Here is a 25,286-nt window from a genome sequence, read left to right on the forward strand (position 1 = left end):
CAGTATTAGATTATCAGTGACTGCACTTCATCACCTGTTGCTGTAATAACTCTCTCCCCGCCCTTCATTCCCAAAGCAGAAAAGTTGAAGCAAACACCCACAATAACACGCTATATTTCTTCTGTGTCAGATCAAACTTACCTTCCTAATATCTCAAGAAGTTCAGCGACACCATTGAAGTGCTCTGTTTCATATATAAACCTGTTACCAAAAGAGACAACCATCAAAAAAGAATCCAAAGAAATAACCCTTAATAAGCCTCAAATATTTGAAAGCCAGATCCCAAAATAAAACCAGGTCTTTTATTTCAAGAACAAATCACTGCAGACCCAGGCCGTAAAGGCACGATAAAATATTCCTCAACATAATCACATACGCACACACAGCATACCTGAGGAAAATGTTGTTTATCTGTTTCCTGATGAATGCTCTTAAACCGAGGAATTTTCCATAAATTCTATGAAGAACTGTTTTTAGGAAATCACGTTCTCGTGGGTCTTCACTATCAAAGAGCTCCAACAGCTTTAAAAATTAAATTTAAATGTATTACTTTTGAAAGACTTGAATTTTGTTTTGTTACTACCTGATTTAGGTTTTATCTTTAATTTACAAGCTTACATTAGAAAAAATAGAATCCCCTTACCCATAAATTTTGTTTAGATGTCAATAGCATATTTTCAAAGTTACATTTTTAATCAAGGTGTTTTTTTTAATAAACCCATCAGCTTCATTCCCTTCCAAAGCCTGTATACAAAGACACCAAAGCCATTCCAATAACTATTATACTATCAAAATAAAAATAAAATTGCAAGAATGAGATGATCAAACCATAGGCAAGTGGTATACTTCTTATGAAATCAGAATGAATTAAATCTGTATTATATATTTACTATTTCTTAATTTAAAACCTTTAATAGTTATCTCCAAAAGATACTTATGTCTTGATGGCTAAGCAAAAGCATTCCTATATAAAAGATTTTACAATTAATGAGGAGGTCATAAAATAAGCACAAGACAGGTAATTATTAACTGATTCCCTGCCAATACTAACTAAATGCTGCAAGAAGCTAACAAGACTTTGCATGCATTTTTTTGGAGAAATTTTTCCAAGGACACAGAAAAGACCACACTCAATCAAAGACATCAAAAAATACTCCAATTGCATTACAGACCATTAATTTCGGATTTTTTTTCCTTGCATGTTCAAGTAACAGCATATTCAGAAATGCTAGCTGTCTTGAACAAATTAGTAACTTCACTCAAGCAGTCACTACCATCTCCTGCTCAGTCAATGTCTCTGGTTGAGTATATCTGTGCCAAGCAGCACAAGGGGCTGGAAACAGCTGTTCAGGAGTTTTGTTCAGGCTCGTTTCAATTTTATATTTGGAAGAATTTCTCCACCTTTCCCCCCCATATATAGCTAGCTGTTCATTGCACTGTCTTTCTTGTACTCTAGAGAAAAATCAGGTGAAATGTCAGAAACTGAAACTCTACAACAGGGCTCTTAAGACCAGAGGTCAATTAGTAAACTGGATACCCACAGCCAATAGTTCAGCAGCAGTTTCAGGCCTAAATTTTATGAGAAAGTTGAATAAAACTGAGAAGAAGGAAACATCTATAAACAAGAATAGTAGAACCAAATAAGTGGAAATTAAATGCAGTCACTGAAGGTGGGGAGGGAAAAAGTCCATCTATGTTTTCACTTTCCACTGCTGTATTGTGATGGTCTGCCAGCACTCACTCTTCAGATAGTGAGCAAACAAATATTTTGACATGGGGGGGGGAAAAAAAATCCCCTCTGAGTTCACCTTGAACAAAAATTGCTATGGTATTCTACAATATAATTCCTTGAGCAGCTATATTTAATATGAAATCTCACTTCATTTTTTTGCTCATAAATTGTTACTTTGCACAGTGAAGCATGATTTTCCTATGTACTTTCTTATTTGATTTTTCTTCTGTGGTTAGTACATTGATAGTAAAGAGACTGACATTATACACAAGTTAACAGATCTTGGAACACATTTCATGTACAGTAAGTACACAAACTTTTTGCAGGAAAACAGTTTGCTGCAAGTTTTCCTGTGATAAATCCATTCAAAGAAACAAACAAAAGCATTACAAAAATGTAATTAGCACGCTCTCGATTTGACTGAAATTAAGTTAAAAATCATTAAAACCACAATTTGCATTCACAAGTTACAAATATCTTGCACTGCAAAGCGCTGAGGTTGATACCTCAAAATGAACTGTTGCTGAAGTTACTAATTACATATACTCCCCATGGTATGGTGTGCTGTTTATTTACTGTTTGGCAGAAACCATTGCTGTAACAACTGAAATTTAACCTCTGTCAATATGAAAACTTTAAACAGCCCACCTGATAAATTACGCTTGAAAGGTGACTTTTAAATCTAGGGGTGGGAAAACTCCCCACTTACCTGCTGTACAAATTTCTGGTCAATATATCGCTTTGCAATGCTAGGCTGAAAATCCGGGCTCTCCAAAAACCTCAGGAAAAATTCATACACCAACTACAAACAAAGAAATGAAAATTTTTTTTTAAGTTAGTAAGTACACCATAACACTGATCTCAGACCTGTCACCTCCACCAAAGCCAGGGGGACTATTCACATGTTTAAAAACTACCAAAGGAAATCAAAGCCTAACACAACTGCTTGATCACAGCCTCTACCAGAATTTACTGAAAGAATTACAGTAAGTATCATGAACACTTTCATTCCCTGAAGTGTCAAAGTTTAATAAATAATCTACTGAAAATATCACTACTGGGCAAAAAACAAGTTCTTAATGTTACACATGTTCACATTTCCTGCCGTGTAAAGAATTCATCATGTAGAAATAAGTTACCAAACACTTGGCAGCAATGAGGGTAAAATTAAGTGCTCTAACATCACATAATTCCTTAAACAGATGAAGAAAAAGCTGCTAAGTGTTCCTGAAATTAAATTTCAGCTGCAAACTCCAAAAATGAAGAGCCACATAAAAAAGCTGAATGAATACAGAGAAACTGAAAGAGTTGGGCTTAACATTAGGCTTCTATATCCTGGACACTCAATTCTAACAACAAGACCCTCTGCAGATTTATCTTCAATATCTGTTATATTTCGTAGCATATTATTTCTGTGAGTTCAAGTCCCAGTTTGCTACAATCCCACAAACACCCTCAGATAAAATATCTGACAGGAAATAGGGCTAGCAAGAGCGTGGAGCAGCAGAGAAAGGCATGAAGAGGCCACACCACAAGTCTCATATTTTGGGGTTCATCAAGAGGCCAAGACACAAAATACTGTCCTTCTGTAATGATGTTAAGATTAATAAAATACATATAAGGTATCTCTTAACTAAGATGGAATTGATAGGGAAGATATTGTACATTTAGATTCCATTCAGAGCTGTTTATGTTCTCAATGCCTATTTCATAACTCCATCTTAGTCAAACAACTGATTAGTAAAAATACCAAAACGCAATTTAAGTACATAATGCCATCACTGACTGGACCTCTAAATAAAACCCACGCAGAGCTGTGCTCATACTCACGGGCATGCATTTCAGCTACTACCCCTCTGAGAGCTCTAATTAAACTGAGAACCGGCACCTGAGTAATTCATAATTATAATTATCAAGTTCACTTGAGAGAAATGCGTGACAGTGAGTACTTTTTATCTGGAACATTTGAGTTGACAGTTACTTACACATAATCTCAAGGAGGGCATGTTGCATCTGCAAAGCAGAAGCTCAAAAACACAAGTTACCCTTCACTTTCTCCTCCTCTGACAGACTGTAACAAGAGCTTTTCATATCAACAGTTTACATAAAATCACAGAATTGTTTTGGTTGGAAGGGACCTCTGGAGATCATCTAGTCCAACCTCCCTGTCGAGGCAGGGTCATCTCGAGCAGGTGACACAGGAACCCATCCAGGTGGGTTTTGAATGTCTCCAGAGAAGGAGAATCCATGACCTCTCTGGGCAGCCTGTTCCAGTGCTCTGCCACCCTCAATGTACAGAAGTTCTTCCTCATGTTGGAGGTGGAAGTTCATGTATTTTAGTTTATGGCCATTGTCCCCTGTCCTATCACTGAGCCCCACTGAAACGAATCTGGCACCACCCTCTTGACACCTGCCTTTGATACCCCCTCTGTCTTTTCTTTTCTAGAATAAACAGACCCACATATACAAATTTCATGTAACAGAACTGTATTAAAACCCAAGCTTCCCTGTACAGCCTTAATTTAATAACACAGTTGCCAAATAGACAACATAAGACAGAATTTTTAAAGGCTTATAATATAATTTTAAATATTACTGTACTCCATCCTCTGCCTTAGAAAAAGAGCTCAACCAAGGCTGTTTAATATCTTCATCAAAACAGACAGTGGAAATGACTGCACCCCCAGCAAGTCTGCAGATGACACCAGCTGAGGGGGTGCTTTGAGCAACCTGATCTAGTGCAAAACATTTCCTCTCATTGGAAGGGACTTGGACTAAGGTGATCTTTAACAGTCCCTTCCAACCCAAAGCATTCTATGATTCTACCAACCTTTTTCAAATTAGCAACTAGATAAATTCATTAGTTATTTTATATAGAAATGTGAAACATATGGCCAGAGGGAGGTTATTAGCACAGCTTCATGGGGATTAATTTTGGAATTAAATTTAATTAAAGACTTCTGTAATAAATTGCTACATTAAATATTTCTGTCAAGACTGTTCTTTGTTGTGGTCACTGAGTGATAACCACTTAGACAACAGTGGAAGCTACCACAAGGAGGAAAGATAAGAAAAAAAAAAAGTATGTCATTTTACCAATAAGAAAGGACAAGTTGACCCTGAAGGCCTGGAAGAATAAATACAGGATGAAACTCAAGGACTGCAAAGTCACAGAGTTTCATGAAAAAGCTCTGATAAGTATTTGCAAGCCCTTAAGCCAGGAAAGGGTTAACAATAGGATGACTAAGATCCAACTACACAATGAAGCCATGGAAGTGATAGATGAAACCCTAGAATGTTCCAGGAAGACACTGACAATACAGAGAGAGATGCACAGTCCTTCAAATGATTGAGGAAATTTATTAAAACCTGAAAGGATACAGAGAAGTGGCCACTAGAATTGCCATGGGATAGAGCACCTTTCGTAAGTGAACACTAAACTGGCATATTTTGTTCTCCCTAAAGGACAGAGGGAGAAAGGACAATTATGGCATCTTTCCATGAACAGATACAGTGACTGCAATAAACATCAAGCAGAAGGACTAAGGTAAAACACAATGCTGTGACATCTTTTTACAAGCTGTCCAAGATTACCTTCAAGATATCAACTGTGTATCAAATAACTTTAGAAATCCTTGGGAGCCTTGGGAAATATATGAAACTTTCTTTATCCAAGTTATTTCAGGAAGCAAGTGGCAGTGTCCATCTCTGCATAAGCTAGCCTCTCACTTCCCCTGTATCCTAATGCTTGCAAACTTTAAAATATAACAACATCTATAAACTAGGGACACCAGAAGGGATTCTGGCCACGACAGATCCTACCTGAAGAGACAGGTATGCTCAACTTCAGCAGAAGCATTACCACTGGAAACATTAAATCCGGGGAAAGCTGTTGGATTTAGTAGTTTTTGTTGTCAAACATGGTCTCCTTGGGCCAAAGAGCAATGAAATACAAATCCTAATACTTCCGTGATTTGATTGTCTTTCTTGCAGGGATATTACCAGAATATTACTGCTTTAAGCTACCAATTCCACCAACTGTACAACTCCCAGAGCTTCAAAAGATATAGGGGCTTTATTGCCAACCTGTTCAACCTAGTTTGGCTGTTACAAACCATCTTAAGCATTGCCTCAGAGCAGTGTCTTTCAAGTGGCATTCATTCTACTGAAGGTCCAGAGTCTTCTGTTGTGACTACACACTCTGGTAACTCACTAAGCCGTTATCTCATGATATTTTAAAGAGAAATGCCAACAGATTCAAGCACAGAAGAGATGAGAAGAGCAGAGATTCAGATTTTTTTCTTTCCCCTCCCAGAAAACTGGCCACTTGACTGTGAGATCAGGATAGAATTCTGAATTTGTTTGTAACTAAGCAGTCACAAATAGAAGCGAGCAAAAACATCCACCCCTGCTCCCCACGGTCCTTTAGACTATGCCAAAAATAATAATGCTTTCTGATGGGGGGGGGCAATGGTTCTGCACACCCCCTTCTTCCACACACAAAATCTGACACTTCCAGCAGCTTTGTGCTCCTGGAGGGCAAATATTAAATTATCAAACTCAGTCTTCTACCATCCAGTAGCACATGAACTGTAAAAGGAAGGAGAAGAAAACACAAACTGTTTCCACTGTGCTGTAGTGAGCAATCTATTCCAAGGGCAGCATGAACAACTGGTGTAGGAGAGGGAAAGCCACAATTAATGACCAGACAGCCTGGCCAATACTCTTTTAAAAAAGGCATGGGAAAAGTTGAAAATAAAATTTCAAATAATACCACAGGTTACAAACCTCTTTCACTTTCTCTTAGACAAGCCTAAAGCACCAGTGAACTGACCACAAAAATCATAAGTCCTTTTTCTATAAGTTGTTTTTCTATGATAATTTAACTCTCATGTGGTTTAAGTCTCAAATACTATGCTGAAGACACACTTCTTATAGCCAATATTAGAAGTCCACTTTTTAAATAAGAGCATTTGTTGGCACAGTAGAATTGTAATATTAGAGGGGCAAAGCAGAATTTTAACTCTCAAGAGGGGAGAGAAAATGGTATGCAGATGTGCAGTAGCTATTAATCTTCTACCCACTACTAGGAGTTGCTACTTCACGTTTACCCAATACTACTTACATAAAATCAGCAAGGAAATACCCAAGGTACATACTTAGATGATTGTAACTTTTAACAGTTAATTGAAAATAAAACTCAGCAGCATTGCAAGTCAGTCACACAACTGATACAGCAATGCTATAAAAATCACGAGATTGGCACAGAAGTGCAACAACAGAATAACTGACCAACTGTTACCAAACAATGCTGATATTGTAAAGTTTTTGCATGGAGGGAGGGAAGAGGATAGGAAGAATGAGGGGATATTTATTTCTTGTTCAAAAGACAAATAACGGTATTACTCCATTTTTTGGTCATTGTCACAAGAAACTGAACTGTTCACATTTAACTTATATTTTATTGAAACCACCCTAAAAAGTGGTTCAGTCACGAAAAACCTCTTAAGAACATAATTACCTAAAATATCCATATTTTTAATACACACACCACACTTTACAGTGCAATCAGTCTTAAAAAAGAATATTTAAGCAATTTAAGAGAGTTACATTCTGCTATATTTATACATGCTAAAAAAAACACCACTTCCCCCCCGCCCCCCAAAGTATAAAAGGTCAATTGTGTTATAAAAGCAATTTTGATGTTCTTACCCAGGGCACAAAGTTACTTAAATATTCACATTTCTTGACTTACAAGAAGGCTTGAAAATAAAGGAATCACACACCTGTATGTGGGGCCATGAGGCTTCAAGAGTTGGTTCGTCTTCTTCTGGATCAAAATCTGGGTTATCACTAGGTGGAAGTGTTCTGAAAATATTAGAACTTATCTGCAAGTAAAAAAAAAAAAAATTGTATCACTGTTTATTTGTCTACAGGTCACACTCAGTAAGGTACTGCCTAAAAAAAAGTAACATAATAACCACATTTATCATTCTTTTTTTTTTCCCCTAAACTTGAAAATACAAATAGTCAAAAGTCAGAAAACATGACAATGAAAATAAGTAACTTTTGTCTAAGTTGTTTTACAAGTTTTTAGCTAGATATGATCATATTTAAAAGTTTTCCCTGAAACTATGGAAATTAAAATCTGGTTTCCCTATACAAAAAACCAATTTTTAACTATGTGACATCAAGAGCTGGGGCCTTATATATGACAAGAAATACAGTATGACTAACCAGTTCTGATTTAAACAGAGCTCTCTCCATATCTAAGACAGACAATCCCCAAAATATATCTTATTTTAGGGTTCTTCGCTTTAGTTCATTTCAAGATATTTCTGTTTACATTTTTCACTCTTTCACCTTTCCAAAACCTTGAAACATCTTGAAATTTTCAAAGTTAAAGATATGTAACAGTTGTAACTTCTTGATTTCACAAAGAGAAAAAGGAGCTACCACATTACTTTTAGTAGGATATAATCACATCAAATCAATTTCAAAGGGGCAAGTTTAAAAATGTTTCTTCAGGGATTCCTGAAGTATAAAAACGTTTGGATAGAAGACTATTCACATGTCAAAAGAAAACATGAACAAAAGAGAACATGAAGTTAACTGTGTTTCTGCATTTTCTACTGTTCTTTCAGGAACACATTTAGCCCAACTTTTCCAACCACCTTTCAAAAACTCTTTTAGTCTTTGTGATCAAACCTGTTTCAAATAGCTGCTCATCACCTAAGCCTACTAAGCACAAAAGAAAATGTCTGAGTTTGCAGCAAATGCTCCTGTATATCTTCCATGGAGTCTCCAAGATTTGAAGAATCTTGCAGAAAGGACTTTAAAGACGCTGAAGTCACCCAGCTGGCTCTGCACAGAAGAATCAGCTGCCTCATTAAACAAGATACAAAGCTATTGCATAAACTGACTTTTCCTTTCCTCCCGTGCCCTTCATTCCACATCCTGTTGCCGTCTCCTGTTGGGACACGGCAAAGCTGCTCTACAATAGAAGAGCAATGATGTTCTATATAGATGGGCACTACAGATGTCTCCAAACTTACTACACAGGAAAAACAAACAAACAAAAACCCAACTAAAACCTACACCAAAAAAAAGTACAGTTGTCCTTTAATTTTGTAAACACAAAGGACTTGAGACTCCAGAGCACAAGAGCAAGTGCCTGGAGGGAGGCGGGGAGGAGGGAGAAATAGGAGTCAGAGAATTTTAATTTTAATCAAACCCAAAACCCAAGATTACAATCCTGGTTCTGTTATTTGCTTTGTCTACTCTTACTAGGTAGACAACAAAAAACCCTGCAACATATGAATCAGTCCCCTACAGAGGATGCTTTACCTCTGCTTACAAGTCTTCTGGTTACATCTTATGAAAAGGCATCTCTTTCTAGATGCATCTTGCTGAACTGAACTGATCAATCCTTTAGCACAGAGCCTCAGAGTAGTGAATGAGAACATTTCAAGTCCAAAACAAAGGTATCAACTACTAAATACACTTCTGTAGCAGAAATAAACAGCAAGCCTCTCAGCCAGATCTTTAAAAAGGTAATTGCATGATTTTTCAGAGTATTCAGTACCTATTACTGATCTCCAAAGAATATAACAAATATTAGAATAAACCTTACACCTCTTTATTTAATAGCCTGTCTCCTTAAAAAAAAGGGGTTGTTTTCTTTATGTTTGCAATACTTTTGCTTCCTGTCTCATTTACCTATTTCTAAGGCCTTGCTAATAGTATTGATCAAAAACATGGTTTGGGTTAAAACCCACATTGTTCTTCTGCTGGCAAATTCTTCCCTATATCCTCTTACATTATTTAAAACCTTCTCTTTCTTACGTGGCATCTTATCCCAAAACTGTGATATCAGAAATACAAATCATAAAAGGTTTTTAGACCTAGATAGGTTTCCAGATAATTAGAAAGCTGATGCCGGGTTTAAGTTTTCCAAAAATGATATCAGAAAATGAGCCAGTTAATGTATTAAGACACAGCAGTTATATTTTATTGGAGCCCCTGGTGGTCTAGTGGTAAAGGCGCCGCCCTATCACCGTGGAGACCCGGGTTCGATTCCCGGTCAGGGCCACTCCCGGGCAGGTGGGGCTCATTAGCCCTTAAAGGCAACCCACCTACGTCCTAAGGACCTCGCTGCCACTGTCCAAGCTCGCTTGGCCCCGGCAGATGAACCTTAGGATTAAAGGGTGGGCTCAGTTCCGCGCACACTGTGTCTCACCTAAAAAATCCAATGCGCAGGCTGGAAGGTGTAAAGACCTTCCCTGGATCTTCGCTCGCGAAGACTGGCCATTATATTATTATTATTATATATTTTATTAAAACAAAGTAAAAAAAGTCCTTAATTGTCTGTACACTTATCAAGGACCTAAACATTGAGATACTAGGTTCAGTTCACATTTCTGAGCGTGCAGATTAAGCATACCTGATTTTTTTTAAATTCTGAATTCACAACTCATCTGACCTGTTAGGACAGTCTCACCTAAATTTGATTTTTATATGCTGTTAGGGAATGAGGGGAGGTTGACAGACACAAGGAGATAGAGGAGTAATGGAGACACCATGTGAGGGAAGGAATGCAGGGAGACCTCCTCAGCTGCACAGACCTTGCCTATGCACTGGTCAGGAACGTTTTCTTTAGCTATCTTTAAGAGATTGTTGACTTAGCCTTCCCGAGACTCAGGCAACTCCAAGGAAAGCAGGCTGTTTCCTTTGCAAGTTGGAAGAAAGGTGTCCCAGGCCTAGGGGAAGACAATGGGCTTTGGAAAGAAATAGGCTCTGCTTCTGCCACTGATGCCACTCTGGGTTTTTTCAGGGAATTTCTGTTGTCTGTCAGTCCTTTCCTACCAGTCAGATGATAGCTGAGTTTCACTAAGGCAAATTTCTACTTTTTCATCCAAAAAACATTATCCTTCAAATTCTTCCAAAAAAATCAAAGGTTTTTTTCTTTTAATGCAGTAACACTGAACAGTCTGAAAACTTAAAAAAAATCAACCCAAACAAAAACCAAAACAGTAACTTTTAAATCTCACAGAAGTTTTGCTACAAAGAAAGGCCTCATGTCTGACACACGTGTTATTTGGAGGGAGATCCATCCAGAGTTTTTTCTGAAAGCTGGTACTTCGTCCTAATTCACAGCAAAGACCTTTTCTGCTGCCAGTTGCCAGGGAGATTAGAAATACTATTCAGGCTTGGAGGGATCTTTTGTCTCAAGCTCTCAAAAAGCTCTCACAGAGCATTTAAGGCCTTCTTCACTTCCTGTCATTTTAGGGGAGAAAAGGGGATGGAAATTTGTTATGGAAGAAAAAACAAGTATCCACAGAGCCCAGTCATTTGCACAACAACAATAACCTCAAAAGAACAGCTCAACACTACCTTACCACCAAGAAAAGAAAACAACTCCAATATAAAAGAAAATCTCCCTTCAACAAGTCAGATAGGGTAGTTAGTATATTCTTTCTTCTAACAAGAGGCTATAGAGGGCACACAGAATAAAAAATACTGCAAGGATTCAGGTTTGCTGCCACCAGCATCAAGAAAACAAAACTAAGAAGAGGTGAACATATTTTGTCCTATTATTTTCTTATGAAAAAAACATTTAGGACAGAAACCCAGGTCATTTAAAAAAATGAAACTATACAAAACCCCCCAGTGTCCTAGATCTTTTGTAAAACTTAATAAGCAACTGCTGAAACAGCCAAAAGGACTGAAAGGTCTTCAATAATCCTAGCCTTTCAGTGGAATGGCAAAACTTCTATGCTTATTTATATTAAAGATCTGATCTTCCCTATCAGCTGCCCACCAAAAAAAAAAATAAAAACCAAAACCAAAACAAACAACAACCAAAACAAGCCTTAAGAAAAAAATAGCTTGTACTGTACGAAGAAGTACAAAAGTTGCAGACTGTATATTTGAACTGGTCTGCTTATGTTCCTGAGAGCTCTTCTGAAGTCAGCATTTTATCTATGTAAACTTAATCAAAGTTTAGAAAACCATTTACCTAAATGCATAGGCACTAAAACCATTCTTTCTACATTTCAAATTTCTAGGAAAAAAACAAATATAAAATATTCCAGATTATTCTCCAGTGTCCTTCAGTCGTGTTCTCTGTACATGGAGCACAGGCCTACCTAAAACTTCACTTAAGAAGCATTTGAAAATGCATATAAACACCCAGAAAAGCTAGCAGATAACAACCATAGATATTTTGTGGCTCATTCAACAAACCAAAAGTAGAAATTGCACAGTACACGTCATCCTATGATTCACAACTTCAGCAAGCCACTTAGGCTACTCCAGCACAGCTCTCCAAGGTCAAAATAGTAACAAACAGACATATAAAGTATTTACAAAGGAGAGCTGCTTTCTTACATGGATAAGCCTTTCTGCTGTCACTGGTACCTGCATGAATCTTTACCAGAAAACTTTAGCCTGACACTTCCCTGCCGCTTGTAAATAAACAGAGACAGACAAGCGTCAATATATTGCCATTTTCTGATTGAGGACAACATGAAAGCTTACCCAGACTCCAAGTACCTGCAATGTAGCAGTTTTTTTCATTTTAATTAACCTGACTGAATCATGTTTCAGCTAATAATTAAAACTTAGAAGTTGTTTGTTTTTACAAGCCTTTCTAAGCCAAATTATCATTAACAAATTACATTATATTGTATAAGCAGAATAACCAGTAGTAATTCTGAGTTAAATGCCACAAGAATCACAAACTGTTTAAGATATTTTATTAAAATTCAAACTATAACATAAGCATTCTACTTACCATTTTCACTATGTCAGCATAAGCTGATTCAACAATCACTCCACGATTTGTTGAAACATATTCAACCAGTTCATTCAGTGTTGCTCTCTTAATTTCTTTGCTTTTCAGGTCTGAAACAGAGTCCATGAAGTCAAAGAGGACACAACACTGTTGCAGTTTCTGACAAAAAAGATCTTGCTGCTCATTGAAGGTGGCATCTATTAAAAAAAAAAAAAACAAAACACAAAAACAAAACCAAACAACTGTTAAGTCTGCAGAAGCAAACACAGGATTTCTAAATCTATGTTGTTGACAAAGATTTGCATAGATACTGTACAGTGGTTTGGCTTTTTTTAGTATGGGGAATAGTATGCTCTATAGACAGAAAGTCAATAAGCAATATTGTCAAAACTGAAAATGTGTTTGAGTATGTTAGAATGAAAGACCCACCATTCACAACTTTTGGTACACAGAAGAAATAATGGACAAACACAGGGCAGTAAATACAATTTACAGGAAATCAGTGCCTGAATTACCTTCATTTGAAATGCACTGACATTGATAAATCCCAACTCTCCCCCACCAAAAGTCGTACACAGAAGCAGTGCATCATACTAACCTTTCATTCATCCGATTTGTCTCATTCTGTTCCCTAATCCTCTATTATGTAACCTGCTTAAAAGCTGTAAAATCTGCTTTGAAGGAACCTTGTCTTTTTACCCCAATGCAAAATGCTTCACATACTTTTGACACCATGTGATGAACGTTTCTCTTAAGAATCAACTCCAATATTTCTAAACGATTAACCCCTGCTTCAGCCTAAATAATTTATTACAATCTTGGTCTTGCAAGGGTTTTCCAGATTTTTTGGCCTATTAAGACGTGTTTGGCTATGACTTGGCAATTTCATTTTAGAGCACAGTACCTCTATAACCTGATAAGCAAAATTTCTCCATTAGCATTTCACATTAACTCTAAAAAGGATGGATTATTAAGCACCACACACCTTAAAAATTTAATACATCTTTAATATGTTGTAACTGTTCCAAAGTTGCATAAGCACAACAAAAGCAGCCATGGTTTTAACTGAAAATTTTGCTCTTGTTTTAATTATTTGTTGGGGGTTCAAAGCCACTTTGGCAATGTAGCATCACCTCATCTATCAGCCAGTTGGGACTTCACTCTTTCTGGGAAAAAATTGTATTTCCAATTTTATCTCCAAATAAAGAATGCTCTCCCCCCCAAAGAATTTTCAAGATAGGTCTAAAGCCAGACTACATCCCCTAGCGATACTGCAGTGAGTGAACAATGCTAACAACACTGATGTTCTATCACAAAGAAACTATCAAGACAAGAAAAAGGCAACTGTATTGGAACACTGAGTACTGAAAATTTAAAGTCTCACTTTAAAACCTGAACAAATTACAAAAAACTCTTTGTTTTAGAAGGATTCTAGTTGAACAAACTTCATTTTAAGATTGTACCTTTAACAATTCAAGACACTCTTTGGTAATGTCAGTTTCTCAAGTTTCTTACCAGAACACCTTTCATTTAGAGGCTGGAACAACAACAGTCAAAACTTGGGTTTAGTATGGAGTAATTATCTGATAGAATTCTTTCGTTTCCATAAGCAAAAAGTAATTGTTACAATGGACTAACACACCTCCACTGTAATTCAAACTGCTCCCTCTGCCCTGAAAATGCCGACTCCAGAGCACTGCATTGTATTCCCCTTCCCCACCTGACAGTTACGATCCTATTAGCTGAGCATAACAACTTCAGTGAGCTTTTGAAAAAGCCAGCAATTACTGCTCCCTCACAAAGAACAATTCACTTTTGAATGTCAATTCTGCAATTTTAACCGCTTCTCTTTTGAATAAAAAACCCTTGCAAGATGCTTATTTTGCTCAGATAACTACAAAGACACGAATTGTTACACTCTGCAGAATAATGAACATCAGTTGTAAAAACATTTGTAAGTTACATAACATTTCAGCTCAGATCTTCTAATATTCTAGAGTGGATTGCATGAGTAAGTATTGTATCATAGCAACAAAGCAATAACAGTGACATGTTGAGGATAAAATCCAAAAAAGCCTAATTTAAGGAACCGACACAGGGAGGACAGCTTTTTTTGCCGCTAGCACCAAGCTGATACCCAGACTAACACAGGAGTCGAGCCTACTTGTTTTTCCTCACTACAAACTTAACTGTACTCCAAGTTACAGAGGTCTCGCAGTGAGACACAGCTAATACAGAGTAGTTAGGTGATGATCAAAAATAAAATAAAAATGAAGTATCACTAAGCAAAATTTACTGAGAGGTTTCAAAAATCAGCAGGCAGTATCTGAATTCTTCTAAAAGTGGTTAAAATAGACTAAAGATCTAAGGTTAAAAGCCAGTAACAGGAATTCAGGCAAAATAACTAAATCACTACCTTCCCTAGAAGAGCAAAGAAATTCCTGCATTAGCCACTTTTAGTGAGATACCAGAGTATCAGGGAATCTCTCTCCTGCCATGCATCACCAGTCCATTTCATTAGCAACTCGATCTATCTCAATTAGATACATTTACCCAAATGAAAAAGCAGCCCATTAATCTGTTTTTTGTTCCTAAAACATTTAAAGCAAAGCCAAAGGAAGTATTTTCTTCTACACACACATTCTTTTCTCCTACTTATAAGGGGAATCATAATTATTTTACCATCTTATTATTTTAGTAATCTGAAAGAGATGAACATTATGTGCAATAATAAATAAGGTAACAAGAGAGTCAGTTCTGTTATATCAGCACAACCTGGCTCTGTGTCCTCAGTCTCTGCTTGACACATTGCACATTTGTCCCAGGAATGTTATGAGAGGTACCATGGGAACCACCAAGTGATTGGGGAAAATTTGTTTGTCAGATAGTGCTCTTAACTTCTCAGAGCCTTGTCTTTAAGTATCCCAGCACAGTGGAAGCTAGACAACTCTATCCCACAATAAAAATCATAACATAATAGCTTATTCTACTTCTTTGAATAAAATAAACTGCTCCACCACAATCGCATCAACATTGCACCTTTTATCTTTAGTAGTTTAACAATCTGTGACATGATTTTTAAGCCAGTTTCCACCTAACATCTATCAAGATTTATATCATACATGTGAAGTTCAAGATAATTGCTATTCTTCAAATGCCCTAAATACCATAAGGACCATAGAAGATAAATTAAGTTCAAAGTAAGACAGTGGATGCCTCAATGAAACAACCCTGAATCAAGTATGATCGTGGGAAATCCTAAAGACAAAAACTTAACATCCAGCACCAGAAGAATTATTGTAAATTATGATCCACTTTAACCATGACTCTTTCTTGCCTCTGGTCATTTCCATGATGGATAGTAAAGTGTTTGTACCTGATTAAATTTGTTAATTTGATTGCTGCACTTCATAATACTGAAATTCTCAACAGACTATTTCTACTGTTTACAAAAACCCACCATTACAGACACACATATCAGCCACAATATCAAGGAATAAAATTTACAAGGAAGTTGACTTGGAAGTTCATCCTGAGCAGAAGTTATTAAATATCAAAACTGCATGATTGCACAGATTTGTCTCTAAATTGAATGCTTTCAAATTTATAAGGTCATCAGTGCAAATCTAAGCATGAAATACTGAGTTAAGAGACGAATCTTTCCAGTAAAGGCCCAAACAAAACGTAGATAGGGAGAGAGCTCACAATCACAGAGCCACCTCACTGGTAGCTACAAACTGGAGCTACAAACAGCACTGGATCACTAGCCCAGGGACTACAGTGTCGTCTTCTACAGGATATTCATCTCCTGTGTTTACAGGCCAGAAGGAAAAGACAGATACTTCTTTCTCATCGTTTACCCAAGACCTTCAACACAAAGCCAGAGAACCTGCTGCCTTCAGCAGCAGAAACCAGACTCCAAAGCCACAAAAACTCTCTCAGTTACACAAATGGCAAGCTCAAAAATCATACTTTCCCTGCCAATACAAAGTAAGCCCTCTCAATCATTTCCAACAATTTTCCTTTTATTTTTTTTTTTCAGTATCTCTAATTAAGTATTTCTACTTTTTCCTGAAGAAGCCAACCCAGGAAGACGCAGAAGCCAGAGAAACAGCCAGTAAGTTTTTCCTCTGAGAGCCTCTTCAAGCAGTTCATACACAGCCCTTTCAAGCACTTAGAGGACAATGACACTATGGAATAAAGTACCACACATGCTGTACTCTTTAGAGTAAATTGAACTTGGTGACAATCCTACACTTCTACGTATTCCCTGACAAACTGAACACATGACAAGGATCATGTCAAAATTACATGGCATTCCACTGTGCAAAGTTTAGCATTTAGTGCCTGTTGTCTGGTTACATTTCCTGTGCTGTGTGCAGCCCTGCTCCATGGTGGAAGGATCTGCTAGAGCAGAATGAAGCCTTAACACTGACATGCTAGAAAGAAACACACGTACTTTGAGACACCAAATCTTTGGGTTTGGGGTTTTCTTCACATCAGTAAGTTATCAGCACTGTCATACAGCCTGATCTTTTCAGAGACACCATTAGTCTGGAAAGGAGTTGGTCTGATAAACTCTGCCCTAACCTACATAAACCAAGCACAGGGACTCCAATTTAACCTGAACTTTATTTTTGTCCTGAAGAGTTCCTGTGTGCATTATTGTTGTGATCTCTCTTAGCATCTGAGTGTCAATGTGGATGTTACAGGCACAGTAAAGCATCTTAGAGAGATGCAGTGTTTATGCAACTGATGTTACAATAGGGGATTGATCGTGCTTCCAGGTTCTCAGAAATCTCCATCTGCAGCCTGACAAGCAGCAAAGCAGTTGGCTGGCATCAAGGAGAGGGGTGTCTCCCTGCTACTCCCTTGCTATTTATTCTTCCCTTCCTCTTCGCTGTTCCCAGTCACATCCATCCATCAACACTGGCTCTGGAATTTGTCAGGCTCTTCCGTAAGCTGCTTTAACTCAATAACATGGTCATATTAGTGAGGTTAAATGGCTTCTGGAGGGGCCTGATAGGCATCAGCTCTCACACAGGATGAGAGTTGGGAGCAGAAGCTCTGCAGTGAGCTGCTAGCTTAAGTTTACCATCTCCTGTGGAACCACATCAACTATAAAGACACGAGATAATGTGTAGGTAGGTTTTTTCAGTGAAGTTAGATACTTTTGGGGAATAATACCTTTTGGGGGTTTTGTTTTATTCTGGGTTTCGGTTTGTTTTTTATCACTTTAGAGCTTCTTCTTAAAGAAAAATTTGGTTCCTGTATAAAATCTCATGGTGTAGTTGGCTACACTGTCAGTGTATAACATTCCCCAGTAACTCCATACATCTGTAACAGCTTTTCCCACAATTTCAGCTTTTGATAGCTCAACAACCCAACTGAAACTGATGGGGCTACTCAGATGAGCACTTGTGCAGCACCTTAGGCATCCAAGGAACCTTTTCAGCAGATTTTCCACGTAGAAAAAAAACACTGTCACCCTAAAGAATAAGTACCATTTTTTAGTAGACCAGGACTGTAGGTTTTTCCTCTTCTCCCTCCGTTCTGGGTTCAACAGGACACATTTTCAAATTACCTGTTACACCAAAATCTACAGCTGTTGCTGGGACTCTAGAAGGGGCTAAGTAAGTTCTTCTGCATGTTGTCAGTAAACAGAGCTCTGACTTTCCAGGACAGAAAAGGGAGTCAGAGCAACACTATGCATCTTAAAAATTAACCAGTCCTTATAGAATAGTAGGTTTGTTCACTAGAGAAGGAGGTTTGGAAGACAATGAAGTAAAATGGTATTTTCAATCACTATTGAAAGGAAATTCATGCTACCTATAGGAGATTTAAAAAAACCAAAACACTTGGTACAGAATTAAAGGTACAGAAGGCACATTGGTCAATCCTGTCTAGAACTCATGGGCTCATACACTCACCCTCTTCATTTCAGAAATCAGAAAGTCTGCAAAGGTGCAATCAAGATAACAAGTTGAGCTTCTCCTGTACTTCCATGTTTACGTGAACTATTCTGCAGATGGTCATCAGGCAAAACATCCACATGAACAATACTTCAAAACACAGAGGTACCCTACTTGCTCAATTGTCCCTACAGCACACGTTTCACCCAAGTTCATGTACACCCTTCTCCAACCAGTTATGCAAAGCCATATTCAAAGTGGCAAAAACACCCAGCTAAAAATCATACCACCATCCAAGTAAATATATGTTTTCTTTTGAAATAGCTAAAAAAAAAATCATAAATTTTGTTTACTATAATATTCCGGATTTAAGAATAATTTTGTGATACATGCCAGGGAAGGAAAAAAAAAATCACATATTAGATGTGATTAGATGAGAATAACAATCAACAGTGAATTTTATTCACACATTGCAATGTGGTTTACAGAGTTAGTTACAAGTCTAGGCTACAGATAATTTTGAAGTCACTTCATAAAAGTACTCCTGGAAAGCCACCTCATATCCAATAACAGATATTGTTTGTTCAGAGTCTCATCTGCTGCTCCACATGGCCAGGAGTTGACCTCAACAAATCAGTCCAGAAAATCTGAAAAGCCCATGCTGATCTAACAACATCTGTCACAAATTCTGTGACAGGACTTCTTGCAATAATAATAAACTGCAAGTGTCTTATCTAGATTATAAGAAAGCTTGGAAGACAGTAGAAACAATCTCGTATAGCTAAGAGTCTCCAGCTACTACCATGTTAAATCCCTTGATTTTAATTAAGCTTTGAGTCAGCCAAGACACTTCAGACAGTAAAAAAGTATCCTGGTGAAATGCTTTCATATTAATAGCCCTATTTCCTACTGTCTAATTACAGAAGACAACATGGAGTCAGATGCAAAAAGCAATAGAAATTATCTCTTGGTCCTTAAAATGTTAGATAGCAAGACTCTGGAAACCAGGCCTACCACAATTCACCTCATTTCTACCATACTTCCTCAAAAAGCAGAATTAAAGCACTACTGATTCTTTAAGCAAACAAAAAAAGACTCACCAAACACACCCACCCTTGAAATAGGGACAAAAACCACCTGAAGTCACCCTTAAAGTATACAACTCGAACAATACAAAGGTTTCCTCAAGAGCACACCACCAGTTCAGAATCTGACTGAAATTCAGCTCCGTGAAACAACAATTATAAAGAAAAACAGAAAAAAAATTTTGTCCAATGACTTGACACAGTTGAATCAATGATGCTTTTGAAAGTACTGAGAAGTTAAGGAATTTGCATATGGTTAACCATATGAAGTTTTGTTCAGAGTGATACTATATTTACTAGAACAGGCAAATAAGTTTCACTTCTTACAAAGCTGAAGCATATGTTTTCAAAAAACAATTACCTTACTACCAGAACAATTACCCCCCTACTCCTCTTGTATATGAAACAAGTCTTCTCCCATCAGTAAGTCAACTATTATGTTCCCCAATGTATTCCCTTATGTTTTTGGCATACACTGCAATTGTATTTGCTGTCTTCATTTAAAACGCATCAAGCAGTTTCACTGACTGATCACATGCCACGGCAGGCCTATTTTGAATATATCCAGAGCCTCTAAGAGCTCAGTATTCTGTCCTGCATGCAAGACATTAGCCCAAATAATCATTTCACTGGCCTGACAAGTCATAGAACCATAGAATTAACTGGGTTGGAAAAGACCTCCGAGATCATCAAGTCCAACCCTTGATTCAACCCCACTGTGATTACCAGATCATGGCACTCAGTGCCACATCCAGCCTCATCTTAAAAACCTCCAGGGACGGTGAATCCACCATCCCTCTAGGCAGGCCATCCCAATGCCTGATCACTCTCTCTGTAAAGAACTTATTTCCAATATCCTCCCCTAAACCTCCCTGCCCTCTTGTCCTACTGCTGATTGCCTGGGACAAGAGACTGACCCCCACCTGGCTACTGCCTCCTTTCAGGTGGAATAGCTCACCATTATTAAGTAACAGTGATCTTGGAATTAATATAAATTAGGAATATTGACTCTTTAAGGAAGATACTGCTAAATTTAAGGTCGATAAATCGTGGCACAGAATTAAGATGCCCAGCCAAGTCATTAAACTGGGAAAAGGGGAGAGTAATTGATGTCTTGAATGGGAAATTGTTTCTCAGAAGATGTGAATATCGGATGGATGGCAACCTTTAACTTAAAATTACAGAAGTTGACACAAAGTATTAAAACTGCTTTCCCAAAACAGAAGAGACAACTCCTAAACAGCTTTTGTTATACTGAAATGCAACAAAGGTTTTTGTTATGGTAAAACAGAGATGCTTTCAAGAAATCCTAACAGGAGGGCATATAAAGGTCAAAGCCCTGAGTATGTAAACAGGTCCTCTCTTTAAAGTCTAACTCAGGTTCCATTGCATTAGCCACAAGCTGAAAGCACCCAGAGAAGCTGGCATACGGCAACTGATTCCTCCTGCCACCTCACTCCCATGCCAGGAAAATTCACCACTAGCAAGACCCAGGAGACCCTACAGAAATGGAAAGGGACTACAGACCAAGCTTCTGAGACTGCAGAATCAAAAAAGATCAGAAAGGACAATCAGTATGATGCTCCATGTTCCTGACACATAAACTGTTAATTATACTTTTCCCCAAATGGAAGCACTTAAACTCAAGGAATACTATCTAAGGCGTTCAGCAAAATTTCGGATTGCTGAATGTAATTTCAGGTTGTGACAAGGAGGACTCAAGGTAGCATTTCTAACAACTAACCTGCAAAGAATCAAGAGAATAACCTGAGCAGCCCTGCCGTCTGCTTTACCTCACTTTATCTGTAGTGCTCTGCACCTGTGTTACCAGGGGATAAAGAGATGAAAAACAGGTGACAAAAGCTGTGTGCCACACAGGTTCAGCTTTAAACCCATTATACAGGGCTGCATTAAAAACATTTTTGCTTCATAGGAACCTGAGCACTCTGCTACGAAACCAAATCTGTTTGCACTTTTTCAGTTTCCAAGCACAGAAACTGTACAATTTTACTAAGTTCCCTGTATATAAAGTCAACTGCAAAACTCACATGACTGAAATTACAGTAGTTTATAATTATTAAGTATTAATAATGAAGTAGGCCATAAGTGGATCTAGTGTGTAATATTATCAAGATAAAAAAATCTATTAAATTGCATTCTTCCCCAATCATTTCCTCACTTTATGCAAGTATACAATTAATTTTGAGTAAGATGAAGTTGTACCAGTTTTACATCACACTTGAATATGCAAGTCAACATCACAAATCAAGTTTGTTTATGTTTTCCCAGAAACTGAAGGAACACCTATGTAATTTTCACATGGCACTATTAGTGCTCAGTGCAATATAAAAACAGCTTTTATTTGAAACCAAGGGGTTGCTCTTAAACATTCTTTTGCAGAAGTACAGAAACTCATTTTGCCTTTAATTTAGCACCTAGCTATTTTACATGTGAAGGAGATGTATAGGGGAGTAATTTAATAGGAGATGTATGCGAGAGGAAACAATCTAGTTTTTTAAAAGGCAAGGAAAAATCGCTTCTTGAATCCCTTTGTAAATCTGTGCGGAAGTTACAAGTATTGGATTAATCCCTTGGATAAACAAAGAGTTTATGAATTGGCTGAAACAATGTTTCTTACTTTTCAGTCTTCTCAGACAAATAATATGAGATACCTTATAATGATGTTACAATAGGAAGAACTATGATTAAATTAGACAGGTGAAATCCTGGGTTTGCTGCATTCAGTGACCAAACTCCCACCGACCTGATTGAGATCAGATCATCCTGAGCAGACAAATATTCAAGCACTTGCAGGATCTCTTTGCCTACTTCACTTTAATTAAACACTTAGCCTCATAAATAAAAGGCTGAGCTACTTTTTCATCAATTTTAACCATGCTCTAGCAGCTATGTTTTATCAAAAATTGTAAACATCGAGTACTTAGTAATGAGGGACCCTACACTTAAGCATATTCCCTTTTGGCAAAATCTCATGGCTATTTTTAAACTAAATTTACACCATTTTGATGTACTGGGTTTATTTTGATCCTGCTTCCTTCTCTTAAGGAAATATACACACAGAGATGAATTACCAGATCTTGTCCTTCCTGACTTTAGAGTGGGACTAAGCTTATGTCTCTCAGAAGGGTTCTGACATTTGCACCTTAACTTGTCTTCTCAAAATAAAATTACTGCTTTTCTACAGAATCCAGTGATGCTGAAAATACACAAGTTTACTTCACATATATAATTCAAAACTGAAGTTGAGTTCTCATCATTTATTGCTGTTCCATAGATGTGGAACCAAAATTTATGCTGCTAGCAAGACTCCAGTCTTTTATATAGGTCATATATTAAGTAAGCATAGAATTTTTAATGGAAAACACGATACACTTTTGCAAAGTTTTTACACAACTACTCTAAATTAAAACCTTTTTTTTTTTTTTAAGAAAAAACATTTCCCTACACTTTCCTATAAAATTTTACTTGGGAAGAAATTAATATAATTAAAATTGTGTTGTTATTTTTAAAAGGACCAACCATCTACAGAAATAAAGTAATGCATTAAATCACTTCTAGAAGTTCATTTATTTATGCAGTGATGCACTCTGATAATTCTCAAATACAACTACAGCAGAAATAAAACTGTCTACTCCTTCATACTCAGACATATTGCTGTAACTTTGGCCTATGCTATACTGTCCTTCTCTAAACTTGCTCACCCCACCTGCTCTTTTAGTTCTGAAAAAACTTACCATGCTGCTTTCATGCCTGCTACCTACAGCTTGTCAAGTCTCCAAGTGTGTGATGGTCTCAGATATAAATTTTTAATCAGTAATTTGAAACTCATATAACACACAGAAAGTTTTCCTGTTGTAGTAGGGAGCAACTTTAATGTCTGTTAAATTCTCAGTGTTTTAAAAATCACTTACTAGAATTACAACATCTTCCTTTTGCAGCACTGTTCTTGAATATACATGTGCAAATACAGGTTTTTGTTGTTACTCGCACCTTGGCCTCCCAACTCCACAGCAAGATTTGTATTTCTCTTCTGAACCCTGTTACATCAACAAAGATTACAAAACCCACCAATTTCACCACAGCTTTTCTTGGTAAGGTCAGGAAAAACAATGGCAAAGAGATGAATGAGAATGAGATAGAAACCTTTTCCCCGTGGTACCCAGCCAACATACCAGCATAATTTTAATTTTTTAATCCGTAGCCTTTTTTCCCCATATCCATTACAGCAATACAAGCCACTATTTTAGCGGGCTACAGGTCTGTTCAATTCTCATCAGGCTGCTGTTTCTTCCCCATAGCCTTCTTACCCTTAAACACTGAGCCCTGGTATCCTGCATGCACATTTCACCACTCTTTCCCAGCTTCACTTCCCAACCTCATCCCTGAAAGTATAGCAGCCAGAAGCAGTACTACTAAACACAACAACTGAAAGTGAATTTCATGCTCTAATCACAGCCACTACATTTATGCTCTCCTCAGTTTTAAATCTCAAGAAAAGACTCATTTGATGAATCAACTCATCTGCAATCAATTCCTGATGTAAAGAACAAAACCCCTAAGCCCATGAAGTCTCAGGAAGATCGTGGGAAGTTCAAAAAATCCAAGGTTGTAATGAAATGCTATGAAGAAATTAGAAGAGAATATGACAAGAAACATCTCCAGTAAGTTTCACAGCCAACAGGATTGTTGAGACTCCAAACACTGAGCTCACTGCACCCACTGGAGAGGAGCTGGCTTCTGCCCTCTCTTTCTGCTCAAGCTTCTCTAGTCAGCCCCCCAGTTCCATACTACCCCCTCAGCTATAATGTACTTCTGGGCTCTTGCTTGCAGAAAACTACAGGTTTTCCATGTGCTGAGTTGCTGTGCCTAGCAAGCAGTGCTGCAGACAAGAAACCCAAAGAAAGCCACGCACAGCAGCCTCACAGAGCACAGCAGATGGGAGCAGCACAGCACATCCTGAAGGATCTATACGTAACAGCATAGTAAATACACACTCATCAGTCTTGCTACTGAGCTGCAACAGCTACAACTGGACCAAAGAAAAATTTAGACCAAATTAGACTTTTTCAATACCGACAATATACAATTTATTTTTCCCCTAGTCTTAGAAGCAGTTTGAACTGTTTTTGCTGCAACTAAGAAAATTAGCCTGAGGAATGGTTCCAAATAAAACTGTCCATACTTGGCATGGAAAACTTCAGTACAAACAGTTCAGCAATGTTGTAAGCAGCTGAGAATAAGGTCTTGTGAAAGAAAACTAGGCAACCCTAACTATGATGAGTTCTGCTTTTAAGTCAGGTGTATACTATGAAATAGGCATCTTGTAGAGATACTTCACTGTTAATGACAGAAACTAGTTCAGTGACTGTCTGATAAAATCAATGATTCAGGCATTAAAAAGAAGCTGTCACTGTCCAGTTTTGAGCAGAGCATTTTGCCAAGGGAGTCTTATAAAACAGATGATATTTACTACCTATTAGTCTAATTTATCTGCAGTTCCAACCTTCAAAATCCACGTGCTGCTATGGAACAGTAACTTTAGCCTGTTAGATTAAAGCAGGAGTCAGGATGACAACAGCTATCCTGAATTTTATGGCCTTCTCAATGGAAGTGTGTTTTTTCATCAGAACACAATACATATACCCTCAGTGCTTAAACAGAATATTAATCTGTCCAGAACTGCTGATATGACACCTTTTCAAAAGCACTGAATGATTTTAAGATAGACAGATATTTAAAAA

At 37.5% G+C, this 25,286-nt stretch overlaps 1 protein-coding gene across 2 annotated transcripts in view; it reads right to left on the minus strand.

Annotated features, from left to right (window-relative positions):
• PPP2R5A (protein phosphatase 2 regulatory subunit B'alpha) overlaps positions 1 to 25,286 on the minus strand; it is a 46,919-nt gene that overhangs the window by 12,924 nt on the left and 8,709 nt on the right. For both annotated transcript variants that reach the window (XM_050316120.1, XM_050316121.1), the window contains exons 2-6: positions 12,528 to 12,724; positions 7,519 to 7,620; positions 2,442 to 2,534; positions 392 to 522; positions 142 to 201 (exon numbers count right to left, since the gene is read on the minus strand). In XM_050316120.1, the coding sequence (XP_050172077.1) occupies positions 142 to 201; positions 392 to 522; positions 2,442 to 2,534; positions 7,519 to 7,620; positions 12,528 to 12,724 (583 nt within the window). The remainder of the gene's footprint in view (positions 1 to 141; positions 202 to 391; positions 523 to 2,441; positions 2,535 to 7,518; positions 7,621 to 12,527; positions 12,725 to 25,286) is intronic.

This window comes from Myiozetetes cayanensis, unplaced genomic scaffold (genome assembly GCF_022539395.1).
Source record: "Myiozetetes cayanensis isolate MyiCay16 unplaced genomic scaffold, myiCay2020 scf2-11, whole genome shotgun sequence".
NCBI lineage: Eukaryota > Metazoa > Chordata > Aves > Passeriformes > Tyrannidae > Myiozetetes > Myiozetetes cayanensis.